Source organism: Adiantum capillus-veneris, chromosome 2 (genome assembly GCF_014529385.1).
Source record: "Adiantum capillus-veneris isolate H3 chromosome 2, ASM1452938v2, whole genome shotgun sequence".
Taxonomy (NCBI): Eukaryota; Viridiplantae; Streptophyta; class Polypodiopsida; order Polypodiales; family Pteridaceae; genus Adiantum; species Adiantum capillus-veneris.
This window is the reverse complement of record NC_140932.1, coordinates 53,370,159-53,385,824: the sequence shown is the minus strand read 5'-3', so window position 1 is coordinate 53,385,824 and position 15,666 is coordinate 53,370,159. Positions and strand designations below refer to the sequence as shown.

The following is a 15,666-nucleotide window of genomic DNA, read 5'->3' as shown; positions in this document are numbered from 1 at the left end:
GCACATGGAGTAAAGTCTGGAGGACTTTACATGATTTATGTATCAAATGTCTCTAAAAATGTAATCAATGTAACCGAGCAACCGAACGTTTCTTTGTGGCATAGCCGGTTAGGACATATGTCCGAGAAGGGAATGGAAATCTTGTCTCGTTCTGGTTATTTGCCTGGCTTTTCATTTAATGATTTTGAATTCTGTGAACATTGTCTGTATGGTAAGCAAACACAGCAGCCACATAAGCATAGAAGCAGTAGAAGAGATACACAGTTGGCACTTGTTCATAGTGATTTGTGTGGACCTATGCCTAACCTATCTCTAGGGGGAGCTTCTTACTTTATGACATTTATAGATGATTACTCGAGGAAAGTATGGGTTTACTTTCTCAAGCACAAGGATGAAGCGTTTAGTGTTTTCAAAACGTTTGTGACACTTGTGGAGAATCAGAGTGGCAAGAAGCTTAAATGCTTACGTACTGACAATGGTGGAGAGTATGTTTCAAAGGCCTTTCAGGACTTTTGTGAGTCAAAAGGTATAAAACGTGAACTTACTGCTCCTTACAATCCTCCTCAAAATGGTGTTGCTGAGAGGATGAATAGGACCATACAAGAGAAGGTCAGAAGTATGTTGTCTAATGCACAGCTGCCAAATGGGTTTTGGGCTGAAGCTGTATCAACAGCTGTTCATCTTGTAAATAGATCTCCTAGCAAGGTTTTGCAGAAGGATTCAGTGCCAGAGATGGTATGGTTAGGCAAAATGCCCTCATACAAGCATCTCAGAGTCTTTGGCTGTGAGGCATATACTCACGTTCCAAAGGAATTTAGGAACAAACTTGAGCCAAAGAGTAGAAAGTGCATCTTTCTAGGCTATGGTAATTCTGGTGAGATAGGGTACAAACTTTGGGATCCCGAATCCAAAAAGGTTGTCCGCAGCAATGATATTCACTTTAATGAATCCAAATATCATTCTAAACCAGAGAGGGTTGAGGAGATTAGAAGAGTTGTCTTCCAAGAAGATGGACCTGCACGTGCAAGACAAAATGTCAGGGCTCAAGAGGAGCAAGGGCAGGATAGATTGGAACCACAGGTTGTGGCTGAGCCTGAGCCACCTATTGTGCGTAGATCTGGACGTGTCACGCGACCTCCTGATAGGTTTGTTCCATCTATGAACTATGTCATGTTGACTGATTGCAATGAGCCTTCATGTTACAAGGAAGCAGTGCAAATGAAGGACTCCGGGAATTGGCAATTGGCCATGCAGTCAGAGATGACAGCTTTGCATAAAAACCAGACATGGAAGCTAGTTAAATTACCACGAGGCAAAAAGGATCTACCTTGTAAATGGGTTTACAGGTATAAGATCACCACTCATGATAGTCAGCCAAAGTACAAAGCAAGGCTTGTTGCCAAGGGCTTTAAGCAAGAACAAGGCATTGACTTTGATGAAGTCTTCTCTCCGGTGGTCAAGATGACTACATTGAGATGCTTTCTTGCATTGGTTGCCATATTAGATTTGGTGTTGCACCAAATGGACGTCAAGACAGCGTTCTTGCATGGTGATTTAGATGTGGAAATTTACATGCAGCAGCCAGAAGGGTTTGTTGAGAAAGGCAAGGAAGATTGGGTATGCCAGTTGTTAAAGAGTCTTTATGGCTTAAAACAATCACCGAGGGCATGGTACCATAAATTCCACAAGTTTATGCTTTCTCAAGGCTACAAACGTAGTGAGTTCGATCACTGTCTATATACAAAGAAGGCTAAGGATGGCAGTTGGCTGATCCTTATTTTGTATGTGGATGACATGTTGATTGCTGGCAAGCACTTGGAAGAAATTTCAGCTTTGAAGTCAAAGATGGCAAAATTGTTTGACATGAAAGACATGGGTGAGGCAAGTCATATACTTGGTATGCGCATTGAGAGAGACAGATCAAAGAAGTTGATTTGGTTATCTCAAACAGAGTATATTGACAAGGTTTTGCAACGTTTCAATATGGAGAAGGGAAAGGCATTGAGTGTTCCATTGCCACCATATGTGAAACTTAGCAAACAAGATTGTCCTGTGTCTGAGGAAGAACAGGCTGAAATGGATAAGATTCCATATGCGTCTGCAGTGGGTAGTTTGATGTATACAATGATTGCTACTCGCCCAGACATTGCATTTGCAGTGGGAGTAGTAAGTCTATACATGTCAAACCCAGGCAAGAAACATTGGGAGGCAGTGAAAGGAATATTGAGATACCTGAAAGCTACAAAGAGTATCCGTATATGCTATGGGAGTCAGGAGCTAAGTGTAAAGGGTTTTACAGACTCAGATTATGCAGGTGACTTAGACAACCGAAGGTCTACGTCAGGGTATGTCTTTACATTGGCTGGTGGAGCAGTATCATGGCGTTCTAGATTACAAGATTGTGTTACTCAGTCTACTATAGAGGCTGAATATGTTGCAGCATCAGAGGCATGCAAAGAATCAATTTGGCTTAATCGACTAGTAACAGATTTGGGAATCAAAGAAGAGATGCCTGTGTTATATTGTGATAGTCAAAGTGCTATACAATTGGCTCGCAATCCAGTTTATCACTCAAAGACAAAGCATGTGGATGTGAAGTATCATTTCATCAGGGAAATGCTCGAGGATAAGCAACTTCAGCTTGTCAAAGTTCACACCACAGAAAATCCTGCTGATCTACTTACAAAAGGACTTCCCTCAGAGAGCTTTGCGCATTTTCGCAAGCAGTTAGGTATAGGGTAGTACATCACTTCTCTACATCTCTTGTATATTAGCTTGTATAGTAGCTTCTCTCACACTTAAAGTACCACATTGGACTTTAAGTGGAGGTTGTTGGGGTATAAAGCCCAATGTGGTCGCCCAGGTAAGTGGGCGGGCCGCCAGGTATGTACACATATTCTTTTGTAAAAACCTAATAAGAACTCACTATGCTCTACACATTACAGTAGAGCGAGTTCACCATATCATCGTGCTCTTCTTCTCGCACTCTCTCTCGCATCGCACTTCCGCTCGTACTCCTTCAAGACTCACAAAAGTGCCAGATCACTGTTAATCTAACTTGATCGGACTGACTGAACCCTGCTGTGGTGTAGCTTGTCCACGGACACATAGGGTTGGGATGTGTCACGTGACACTGCGTGCTAAATCTGTCAGATACCATTGTGCCCACTCTGTCTTCGTGAGATAAAAAATGAAATCCATAGCAATACTTTCCCAGGGGCGGGTGGAATGGATAAAGGCTGTAACAATCCTTGTGCTTTATGCCTGTCAAACTTGACCTTCTGGCATACCAAGCAACTGCGTACAAAATCGTCCACATCCTTCTCGAGTCTCGGCCAAAAGAAGTAACGCTCCACACCTTTCAAGGTGGTATCAATGCCGCGGTGAGTGGACAGTGGCATTCGGTTAGAACCTTTTCCCTCAACGGCCGTGTAACGCACAACATCGTTTTCTTCATCAAGTAGCCATCCTGAATGGAATACCTCGCTACTACCTCCCTATTCTATATTTGACTGAATACATCATAAAAATGTGGATCTGTGGTGTACCGATCGACCATGTCCTCGAAGCTTCTATGATGAATTGCGGAAATAGCCAAGACTAACGGTTTCTGGGACAAAGCATATGCCACCAAGTTCTTCTGTCCCTACACATGGGCAATCTGAAAATGAAATTATGACAAGATGTTAGCCCACCGCATCTGCTTTTCCGAAAGCTACTTCTGTGACAAGAAGTAGCGTAAACTCTGATGATCATTGAAGACCGTAAAATCGGCTCTGAGTAGGTAATGTCGCCACTGAATAAGAGCATGGATAATCGCCAAAAGCTCTTTCATAACTCTGTGTTGTCAATTCCGGCCTTGAAAACAATCGGCTCTCATAGGTAATGACATGGCCTTCTTGCATTAAGACCGCACCCAGACTACGACCACAAGCATCACAATATACTTTGAATCACTTTTGCAAATCTGGCAAAGTCAAAACTGGTCTCGTAGTCAATTTCTCTTTCAAGGTCTGAAAGGCAGTCACCTCTGTGGGTCCCCACGAGAAAGAGACTCCTTTCTATGTCAAGACATGCAAAGGGGAAGCAACCTCTGCAAACTTTCTAATGAACCGTCGGTAGTAAGAACATAAGCCCAAGAAGCTTCTAACTTCATGGACATTCTTCAAATCGGACCAATCACGTATAGTCTCAATCTTCTCCGGGTCCATCTGTACTTCTGCTGCTGGGACGATGTGTCCCAAAAAGTGTATCCCCGGTAAGAAAAATTCACTCTTCTTGGCATTGATCACCAACTTGTGATCTCGCAATGCCTGAAAGACCTGTAGCAGATGTTGTCTATATTCTGCCTCATCCTTGGAGAAGACTATAATGTCATCAAAGAAGATCTGTACTCTCTGAAAATCCTATTTATCATTCGGTTAAAAGTCGCTGAAGCATTGATAAGGCCAAAAGGCATCACCAAAAGTTCATATAAACCGAAGCTCGTCCGAAAAGCTGTCTTGTAGACATCTCCCAGCGCGATTCAGATCTGATGATATTCGCTTTTCAAATCGATCCTGCTGAAACAAGAGGATCTCTGTAATCTGTCAAGAATATCATTGATCCTCGGAATCGGAAATCTGTTCTTGATAGTGATTTTATTGAGAGCTCTATAATCAATGCACATTCTCCAAGATCCGTCTTTCTTTAAAACCAACAACACCGGAGAGCAGTAAGGTGAACTACTTAGTTGGATAAGACCCTTTTGCAAGAGGTCTTTCACTTGGTTCATAATCTCTTCATTCTGGGCTCGACTCACACGGTAAGGTGGCCAGTTCGGTGGTGTGCTTCCAGGTATCAGATCAATAGTATGATCCTCGGGACGAGCTGGTAGCAACTCGTCTGGCAGGCCCTCAGAAAAGCAATTGGCATGAGTGTGGAGAAAATTTTGGTGTTCTTTATCAAGTTCAGACATTTTTGTCCTATGTTCATCATTTAACTCTTTCAAAAAGATCGAGTAAACAAATAGATTGGATTTCATTAATTTCGAAACGGCCGAAGCCGATATAATAGGGACAGACTTGCCCTTCAATTTCACATCAAGTACAATTTTTCGGCCCTTTTCATTTGTGAATGTCGCTTTCTTTGCCCGATAATTGACCACGGCGTTGTTCTTGTGGTACCAAGGGAATTCAAGGAGGACATCACAACCTTCCAAGGGCATTATGTAGAAGTCCTCATGCCCCAAATACCCTTGACAATGCAACCGAAGTTTGCCAATGACAAGTGTAATGGCCACGTCTTGTCCGGGTGCCGCTAGAGCTGCCTTTGCTTGTGGTCCCATCCGATCGTGTGTAATCTCAAGCCGCGTTGCCAATTCAGGTGAAATGAAGTTGGCCTTGGCTCCTCCATCAAAGAAAATCAGGGCTTCTTGAACTTTCACTTTGCCCCAAGCTCGACAAAGTTCTGTACTTTCGTCAATCGTGCTTGGGTCAGTACCCATGCAATCTGGAACCAGTCCTGCTTTCATCTTGCTTTTTCTGCCACGTTCCTCTGCTGCTCTCGATTTCTTTGGCCTGTCTTCATTCTGTTCTTGCTGTGCCTTTTTAGGGCACCTTGCAGAGACGTGCCCATGTTCCCTGCATCCAAAACGCTTCCCCGCTTTGATGTAGTTTGCCCTCTCTCGAAGAGTGAGCCGGGGTCATGAATCCTTGTCTTTCTTTTCTTGGGAACTCTCTCTCTTTCTACTTTCATTATCAGAAGTCTGTTGGGTTCTCTGAGTCAAGATCTCATCAGTGGGGTAAGTTACATTGCGTGAATGAATAACAAAACCCTGCTTCGCATGACCCATCAATTCTTGAATAGAATTTTACTTTTGTTCCAAGCAGTAGTCTCGGATCTCTATAGGAAGTCCGCAACAAAACCTCTCTATCTATTCTTTAAACGAGACCTTCTTAAATGAAGAAGCTGGTAGAAAAGAGCTCCAAAATCTCTCGCAATAAACGTCCAGAGAATCTCCCTTGGCCATCCGAAGATGATTCCAAGCAATTCGAATATCTCGTTCATACTCCCGAGTGAGACAAGAAGAAATAAAAAGCCTTTTGAATTTTAACCATTTAACCGGAACTTCCTTTCTCAGTAGCAGGGTGGACCATCATGTTCGAGCATTTCCCTTGAATAAAGATGTAGCCCTCCGAATCTTGGAGTGCTCTGAGTAATGCCCTCCAAAGAAAGCTATGTCAAACTGCTGTATGAAGGCTAAAGCCCTCGGAGCATCTCGAAATCCAGAAAAAGAGTCAAACTTAATTGACTGTCCACCTTCTTTGAATTCTCTTACTTTCTTAGTTTTATCTTCGAGGAAGTCATATTGGTTGGCTTTATAAAAATGCTTCTTCTTTGCATAAAACATGTGATCGTCGGAGTCTGAACCATCTGAGGATGAGTCCTCTGTAGAACTGTCAGAAACTGGGCGAAATTTAGGCTTCTTTGCCTTTTTCTTGCCCTTTCCGAAGCTTTGCTTTTTGCTTCTCTTTTTCCCTTTTTTGTCTTCTCTCGAGTCAGAAGATCTAGAAGAACTATCAGAAGAAGAAGAAGAAGAAGAACTTGGTAGCCCTTCAAATCGTACACGCTTCTTCTGCTTTCTCGCCAATGCAAAGGAAGATTGACGACCCAGATAACCCGGGAAGTCAGTTCCTTTCTTATGCTTTTTCTCGTGCTTTTTGGCTTTATTGTTTGCGTCCAAAAGCCGGTTGATCTGTGTTTGAACCACCTCTTGTAATTCTTGCTCTGTAAACATCCTCGGAGAAGGAGGTTTCTTGAGTGTCGGTTTGATGGGTGAATCTGTGGCCTTTTGCCATTGAGTGTGCACTTTTGCGAAAGATTGCTGAGTCAAAAATTTTACAAATTTTGGATCCTTCGCAATTTTTATCATCTGCTTTGTTGCCTCGTCAACCAATTGTCGACGTTCCATCTCTTCAATCTCAGACTGAGTAGGCCATACACTTCTGATTGCTCATGAGAATCTTCTCCGTGATCTCCTGCCGCATTCGTAGATGCAGAAGAAATTGACTGATTTCCGTTGGAATCCATAAGTGCTGCGAGAAAAGGATCGGATTTCCCGGTAGAAGAGAAATCGGCCACGCTCTGATACCACTGTAACAAACTTAGACACCCAAATTCAAAATTCCTTGCGACACAGCAGAGATTCACTTCAAAACAGTTCACACTTCACAATTAGGTCGACACAGCCCGGCGTAGTTCCGTGCCAAGAGGTATTGGTCCCAAAGACTGGTGCCCCTTTCGGTATTTCTTTTTGTATTAATCTGTGTTCAAAGTACAAGAGAGTGGGTAGGTGCTCACTCTCAGACTCTACATCCAGATGCTTTGAGAAGTGAGGCCCTGCCCACTAATTTATAGATACAAGGGATGCCCCAAAAGCACTTAAACTTAAAATCTTCTCAAATTAAAGTAATAGGCCCAAAATCTGCCAGTGAATTCAGCCAGCGGATTTTCAGAAAATCTGTACGCAATGCCATTTCAGCAGCTCCACAAATCTCGCCGCAAAATCCGGAATTCTGTACGGTAGGCCTTGTCAGCATGTCAGCACATATTGCGGGGGGTTCCGTACTGTGCCATGTATCAGCCCTTTTTGGGTGTGTCCGGGGCTAGCCACGCCACCATTTTGTGACAAAAGACGACTGACAGAATGGAAATACAGTGGGACGAGAAGATTCTTGTTCCAGAACAGATTTTTGATAGAACATTATGGATGAATTAGCATTATTTTGTTGTATAAATTAATGAAATAAGACTTTTCGGAAGAAGATTTTGAATTTTTGGATGAAACAAATGTTGTAAGGAAGAACTTGCTATTTGTGAGCATATAACACGATTATACATAAAATGATGATGATGGTGGAGCGGTGATAGCTCCTTGGTGAACCTGGATTGAAAAAGAGCGAGAAGATACTCGTTCAGGAACAGATACTGGCTTTCCAAGACAAGAAAGAGAAAGGTAAAGTGAACGGTGGTTCTTAGTTAAGAACCATCCGGCATTAAATGCGAATTGGATGGAGGAGGATACTCCTCAGATTTGGAACTTTACCTCGACGCTTTTAGTTTAGTTGTGGCTATTCCAAGATTTCCCACAGATCAGCGGATTGAATCTGGTGCAGACGGAATTGCACAAGAGGGGAGTTACTCTACTCCTTTGTCACAGATTACCTTGATGGAATAAAAGTCACTAATTTCCCTTTGGGTTTCAGGGATATTCATGTGCTGACAGTATTCTACTGAATGACTTTATGAGAGAAGTACTTCAACTTGGGATCCTCGAAAATGATTACTCGCACACGACAATGCTTGAGTGGAATGATTGACCAAATGACTGCAACATTTTGGTCTCAAGAAGCTCTGGGTTGTTTTCGACGGATGCGAAGCAAGGGTGTCCCTCGCACATCAGATTATGATTGTACATTTTGGGAAAAGTTTGTAGGCGTTGTTGAAAGGGATGACGAAGCTGATTGTGACTTTGCAATGGAGGTCCAAGCGAATAGATCAAACACATGCAACTCTTTGATGTGAGGCTAACCAGCACATTTGTACGAAGGGCCAAGATGCTCTGGGCTGTTTTTGGCGGATACGAAGCAAGGGTGTCTCTCCAAATGCAATCACATACGTGTGCACCTTGAAGGCAAGGTCAAGGTCAGGAAGCTCTGGGCTGTTTTTAGCGGATGCGAAGCGAGGGCTGATCCACTTGGGCTCCAACGGCAGATCAATTGGGACATTTTCCAGAGTAAACACACACACACACACACACACACACACACACACACACACACACACACATACAAAATCCTCCCACCAAGGTTAGAGACTCACTCCTCTTCCGCTTTTGTGCATGGGCGGAGCTTCGAGCAACTGAACAAAAGCCCCTTGAGAAGGCAAATGCTACAAATTCTTTTGTAGATAACACTCTGCAATAAATGCGACAGCAGGATTGGTGTTGGTGGCTGTCTTCTTCAAATGAGGCATGGAGTCTTCAATAAATGCGACAGTAGGAATGGTGTTGGCTGTCTCCTTCAAATCAGGCATCGAGTCTTCACGTTCGGCACTACTCAGAAGGAGGGCTGCCTTGGTCGTGCTTGGTACTACCTTGGTCGACACTGTAAAGCACAAAACGTACTTGAAGAGCTTGCTGTGTGAGATGTCGGGAGGGATTTCCATCCCCCCTCGGCCACGTGGTGGCAAGAGAATCCTCCGGCTACCTCACGGCCAGTGTGGCCTGCAGCCAAGACGCTTAGTGTGCACAGAGAGAGAAAGAAAGATTGCGTGTCGTGTGAGAGAGAGAGAGAGAGAGAGAGAGAGAGAGAGAGAGAGAGAGAGAGAGAGAGAGAGAGAGAGAGAGAGAGGCGGCCGTCTGTCAGTTCTAGCTCTGAATCATTGTCTACATAGTGTAGGGTCATCCTTGCTCCAGAGCAACTACCCCCCGGCATGGCAGCAAGGGCCCTTCTTTGATCGAACACAGCAGCAGGAGGTCCTCTCACTAGGACCTCTCGATCTTGTCTCTCTTGTTGCAGCTCTTTACCGCCAGCAAGTTCACATTATAGATGCAAAGACGGAAAGGTTTACCCTCCACCTCTCTCACATATATGCTTTCATCGATTGCAAGGTTTGCACGAGGGCGTGACACACACACACATACACACATGATTTTGTGTCCGAGAGAGAGAGAGAGAGAGAGAGAGAGAGAGAGAGAGAGAGAGAGAGAGAGAGAGAGAGAGTCCCCCACCGTTAAGAATCGTCATTAAGAATAGCCAATTGTCCAACCGTAAGTAGAAAGTTCTGTGGTGCTTGTTCATTCGCCAATATTGGTTGAATCTCTTCATGGTGTTTTAAACCTGCATTTCTCAAGCGAACAATGCCACATTCTTCATGCTCGGCTGCACTTTCTTCTACCTCTTCAATTGTGATTTGCAATATGTCTAAACGATGAGACATATTCTGAAATCTTTGTGTGACAATTGGAGTCAAATTTTGAAGTTGGACAACAATTGGAATGTTGCCAACATTTTGAATGCGGGAAGCTCTTGTTTTATAGTTTGGACGTTTTGATTAAGATTATTAGAAGCCAACTTTATTGCGGCCCAATTTGGCTGCTGACCCGCCCTTTCTCATTCACCAAATAATAAGCGTATGAGAGAGAGAGAGAGAGAGAGAGAGAGAGAGAGAGAGAGAGAGAATACCTCAGAGCTCGAAGGTAAAAACTTGCAAAGCTGCGATAATTCCCCTACATGTAGCAGCAAGCGTGCTTCACTGACGGAGAGGGCAACCAGAGGGTTGCTTATCGGCTTGGTTGTAGCTGACGAGTCTGAATGAGCTGAGCGCACTTCTTCGGGTTTCTTTGGTTCTTAATCGCAGATCTTCGTCACTCGGGTTTCTTCATTGCTCACCTATCATAGTATTGAGTATAATGTTTTAAATTAAGTTTGAAAAAAACTCAAAAAAATGGTTTAGCTTCATTCTTGCATTGACACTTGTGTGTGAGAAAGAGTGATCTACTTTATGCATACAACTTGTGTGAACAGAGTGCATTTTATATGTGAGATTTTGTTTTCGTGCTTTTGCAATTGTAACACCTTTTTTGAGCTTTTTACCTCTACTGTCTTTCTATCAAAAACCCAAGGCGTTCACCGTCCAAGCTCGTGCATTCAACAGGTAATTTAAAATCCCTCTATGCACACTTAATTATGAATTGAATAAATCTTTTCCCTCAATAACCTATAACTTTCTTCAAATTTCCATTGTTTAAATTGCACGTGTAAATAAATAACTTTTCTTCAATATTAAAGTTCCTTTAGTTGAATGTACATGCTACATTATTTTATTGAGGTTAACTTCTTGAGCCATCAAGGGAACATGTTGATATTTACCTCAACAATCCAAAGTTTCTCACCACAAAATAGTTATGCTTTTTGACCCTTCTTGATGGTTTGTTGCTTTTCCTGTGGCCATTTATTCAAGCTCTTATAGTCCCTCCTCCCCGCATGCTCATGTACACATACACACAAATCCTAAGGTGCCTTCCGGTCACCCCCCTCGGCCACGTGGCGGCAAGAAATACTCCGGCTACCTCACGGCTAGTGTGGCTTGCAGACAGGGCGCTCAACGCGCGCGCACACACACACACACACACACACACAGAGAGAGAGAGAGAGAGAGAGAGAGAGAGAGAGAGAGAGAGAGAGAGAGAGAGAGAGAGAGAGAGAGAGAGAGAGAGATGAAATGTAATATTAACGTCTTCAAAAGGCCAAAATGACCTATGAGACCAAAAGGTTACATGTGGTGAATCTTATACCAGGTCTGGGTACAAAAAGTACAAAGAACTGAAAAGAAAATGGTGGGTAGGGATGAGGTGAAACCTGATACAAAGGGAATAGGAAATACAAAGGGTGAGCTGATACAATGGAGCTCTCTAACAGTCGAGGCATCATATACATAAACATCAGTATCCGGGATGGCTCCTATGTCGTGCCAGTAATGTCATAGGAAAATATCCTGAGAGAGAGAGAGGCGGTTGTCCGCCAGTTCTAGCTCTGAATCATCGCCTACATACTGTAGGGTCACCCTTGCTCCAGAGCAATTACCCCCGGGCATGGGAGCAAGGGCGCTTCTCTGATCGAACACAGGAACAAGAGGTCCCCTTGCTAGGACCTCTCGATCCTGCCTCTCTTGCTGCAGCTCTTGACCGCGAGCAAGTTCACATTACAAATGCAAAGACGTACAGGTTTACCTTTGCACCTCTCTCACATATATGCTTTCATCGATTGCAACGTCTGCGCGAGAGCGTGGCACACACCCCCACACACATGATTTTCTGCGAGAGAGAGCGAGAGAGAGAGAGAGAGAGAGAGAGAGAGAGAGAGAGAGAGAGAGAGAGAGAGAGAGAGAGAGAGAGAGAGAGAGAGAGAGAGAGAGAGAGCAGGGGAAGTGTCCCCCACCTGCTTCAAAAGTTTCTTCGTTGCTGCTTGTGGTACATTGTGCTGGTGGAGCTCATCGGAGCAAGTATCCTGGTATGTGAAAGATGCATTGAGCGACGCTTGCATATCCATGATTTGAGACCTTAGCACATAAGCTGATGAGCGTGCCAAGTTAAGGTCCGAGAGTTGCGAAATTGACAACCGAAGCTGATCCATGGTGTTTCTCATCAGGTCAATGCAATCGTGAAGTGCCCCTTTGTACGTGTGTGGGGCAAATCAGGGCGGTGAAAAGCTCGCAAGATGCCCTGCAAGCTGATATGATGAGGATGTGTGGCTCAATGCAAATGAGCAGATTGTGGCTATTTGCCGATTGAACGGTGATGAGGGCTGAGCTTATGAACAACCGAGAATGTGAGAGCACAATTGTGGGTATGGTGTAGCTCTGCAAGCGGCAAAGGAACTTGCCACTGCGCCCCTTCGTTCATGCTGGGAAGGTGGCCTATATTTATCTGACACAGACATTCCATGAGCTAGATAGGACAAGAAACAGAAGATCTTCAACAAAGCATGGCTAGCACCCATAGTTATGGAGGTTTTGAGAGAGAGAGAGAGAGAGAGAGAGAGAGAGAGAGAGAGAGAGAGAGAGAGAAAAAGAAAGAAAGAAAGAAAGATTTTTAACGTCTATGTCAGGCCGAAATCGGCCTATGAGACAAATCAAATGTACATGGTGTGTATGTCATCCGTCTATCGGAAAAACAAATGAAACAAAACTGATACAAAACTGAACTGAATGTAGGTAGGTAGGGGAGTATCTGAGGAGGGATGGAGCTCTATCTCTAGGGGTATATGCATGTCTATATGCTCAAGGTAGTACAATCATGAGAATGAGAATGCATCAAGCTATCTAGCTCCATCCTGTACAAATGGGGGGATGTAAGATGTGGTACATGGGCGGGGCTGGTGCCAAGGCTACCCGGATGAAAGCTGTCGAGTCGGCCCTCATCTGAGCTACTCGCTCCTCAGTGGCATGGCGCTCCCGGGCTCGGATCTCCTCGATCTGTCGGTGGTGGGAGCTCGCGCCCCTGTAGCCTGTGACTCGTGGTCGTCGTCTAGCTCGGCTCACCTCCGCCTGTGGGAGTGTCACTCCCCTCTGAGTGTCTGGTGAGGGAGGGGCGGCAATCCTCTGAAAGAAGTCTGTGAGCTGCGACTGTCTCCCCTCTGTCTGTGTAGCTGTGCGTGGCTGTAGTAGTGTGTCCCGATGGCTCTGTATCTCTAGTAAGAAGTGTCCGAGCTGTCTCTGATCTCGAGAGTCCATGATCTCTCGGAGAGTGGGCTGTCCTCTGAATAAGGCCTCATACCTGCCTCTGATCTCAGTGTATGCTCTGCATCTACATACAAAGTGCTCCTCACTCTCCACCTCCTCTGTGCAGGCTCTGCAGACTCGCTCCTCCCTGGGAACACCAGTATGTCTCCCGATCTCAATCTCTAACCTGTGTGAAGCCACTCTCAGCTGACCAATCGCCACCCATGAGCTATGTGGCATATATGTGTCCATATAGCGTGGTCTCTGTATGAACCCCCCAGACAGTATGGTGAGAAACTGGTCTCTGTAATCTGACATCCTCGTCCCCAAGCCAGGTGACTCCCAGACTCTCCTGGTGTATAGCTGCCACAGATCCTGTCTCAATACCAAGCTCCTCTCACTGCGAGAGAGGTGAACAGATGGTGAGTGGGGGTCGTACTAGAATGGTGGTAGTCTCTCCATGTCAAGACCGTGTCCCTCAAACCATGCTCTGACCTGTGAGTACCATGCTCTCTCATGCCCACTCTCTGATAGCTGTATAGCTGCCTCAAATGCTCTACGAGTAAGTCTGTTAGGAGGTAGCTCTCTCATCCTCTGGATGAAGCAGACTGTTTGGAATAGTGCCTCTACAGCCATAGGTGGTGTGGCGAGCTCGGCTCTAATAATGTCATGTGGCACTGTCTTCTTGCTGCGGAGCAAGCGTGAGATCATACATACCTGTGGCCTCTCAAGCTGTGTCCACTGGTCAGCTGTCAATCCTGGTGCCCATACTGCCGCCGAGTACATCAGGGCCGGGGTGACTAAGGTGTCGAAAAGCCACCCCTTCGTGCGGGGCTCCTGAAAGTGTGCCTGGTGGCATCTCCGCTCTAGCATGGTCAGAGCTGCATATCCTCGGGTGAGCCTGTCAGCAGCAACCTGCCTCATAGTGAAGGGTCCTGGTAGGCTGGTGAATGTGATGCCAAGGTAGACATAGGAGGTGACTACATCAACCTGTCCTCCTGCTGCTGTGAAGGTGGCAGCGCTCCTCACTGCACTGGATGTGTGAAAGATCATGACCTTGGTTTTGCCAAGGTTCACAGTCAACCCCCTGTGTGTGCTGAATTCGTCCAAGGCCTCAAGATGGCGTTGCAAGCCCTCGGGTGACTCTGAAATCAACACAATATCATCAGCATATAACATGATGTGGACCGGAGTACCTGCCAAGTCGCTCCCCTCTCCCCTGCTCGTAGTATGTAGTCGGAGATCTCGTCGATGTAGAGCCCAAAGAGTGTCGGGGAGAGTGGGCATCCTTGCTTAACACCAATGGTGCTAGCAATGGTCTCTGAAAAGCCGCCTGGGCAACGAACTCGACCCGTCACCCTCTCGTAGAGAGTATATATGGCCCAAATCATCTCTGTTGGTACCCCAATGCTGTGAAGGCGCTGGAAGAGTCTCTCGCGTGGGACTGTGTCAAAGGCCTTGCGGAAATCCACAAAGCAGCAGTAAAGCCTCTTCTTCCGCACCTTTGCCCCATCAATGAGGCAGCGCAGAACGAAGATGTGATCAGTGGTGGAGAAAGCTCGTCTGAAACCTGCCTGGCCTGGAGCTCGTAAACCCTCGGTCTCTGCGTAGCAGCTGAGCTGTGCCTCAAGTACTGCTCCATATAGCTTGGCCATCGTGTGGCCAATCATGATAGTCCTGTAGTTCCCTGGGTCCAGGGTGTCGCCAGATTTGTGGATAGGCACTATGGTGTGCTGTGTCCACTCCTCTGGGAAGCCCTCCCCTATAGCCCGGTTGAAGACATGTGCAATCAACGGGGCTATAGTGGAGGCCGCATAAATGATGTGCTCACTCTGTAATCCAGTATGGTCATCTGATCGTCTGTGCTGCATGCGGCGTATGGCCCTCTCTACCATCTCTGCTGTAAAGAAGGAGGAGCACGTGGGGCGTGGCCCGTGTGGCTGTGGGATAGGAGGCTGCCCTGGCACCTCATAAAGGCGCTCTGCATAATCATGCCATATCTGTGGATCCTCAATAGCTGTAGTCGGACGTGGCTCGCGCAGGGTGCGCCAAGCCGTCGCGCTATCTATGCTCATGAATAGGCGGTATAGCTCAAGCTCTTGTGCCTCTTCGAATGCTCGCCGCTTTTGGCGTGTCAGCGTCTTCATATGTCGTCTGGCCTCTCTCTCTGTGATCTCTCCTAAGGCTCGCCGTGCACGGAGGCGTCGGTATAACTCTCTGCACTCATCATCATACCAGCGGTTCTGAGGCATAGTCCCGGGGGGGGGAGTGCGTCCTGTGTGAGTGGTGTGTGGAAAAGAGCTAATAGCTGAAGTGTGGAGAACGGAAGAGATATGTGATGTGAGAACTGAGAGTGGTGTGGATGGGTGGAGGAGGCATAGGCCATCCTCGACCTCGGCCGAG

The 15,666-nt window shown here is 45.8% G+C and overlaps 1 protein-coding gene and 1 pseudogene across 3 annotated transcripts in view; one reads left to right on the top strand and one right to left on the bottom strand.

Annotated features, from left to right (window-relative positions):
- The window catches only part of LOC147462799 (uncharacterized), a 51,024-nt gene that overhangs the window by 19,294 nt on the left and 16,064 nt on the right, over positions 1-15,666 (top strand). The window contains exon 1 of one of the 3 annotated variants that reach the window (XM_086485604.1): positions 6,110-9,606. The exons of the other annotated variants lie outside the window; for them this stretch is intronic. Within the exon in view, the coding sequence (XP_086341730.1) occupies positions 9,014-9,606 (593 nt within the window). The 5' untranslated portion in view covers positions 6,110-9,013. Of the gene's footprint in view, positions 1-6,109; positions 9,607-15,666 lie in introns of those variants that run through there. 3 annotated transcript variants of the gene reach the window in all.
- Positions 10,722-14,464, bottom strand: LOC147462800 (pectinesterase inhibitor 3-like; annotated as a pseudogene).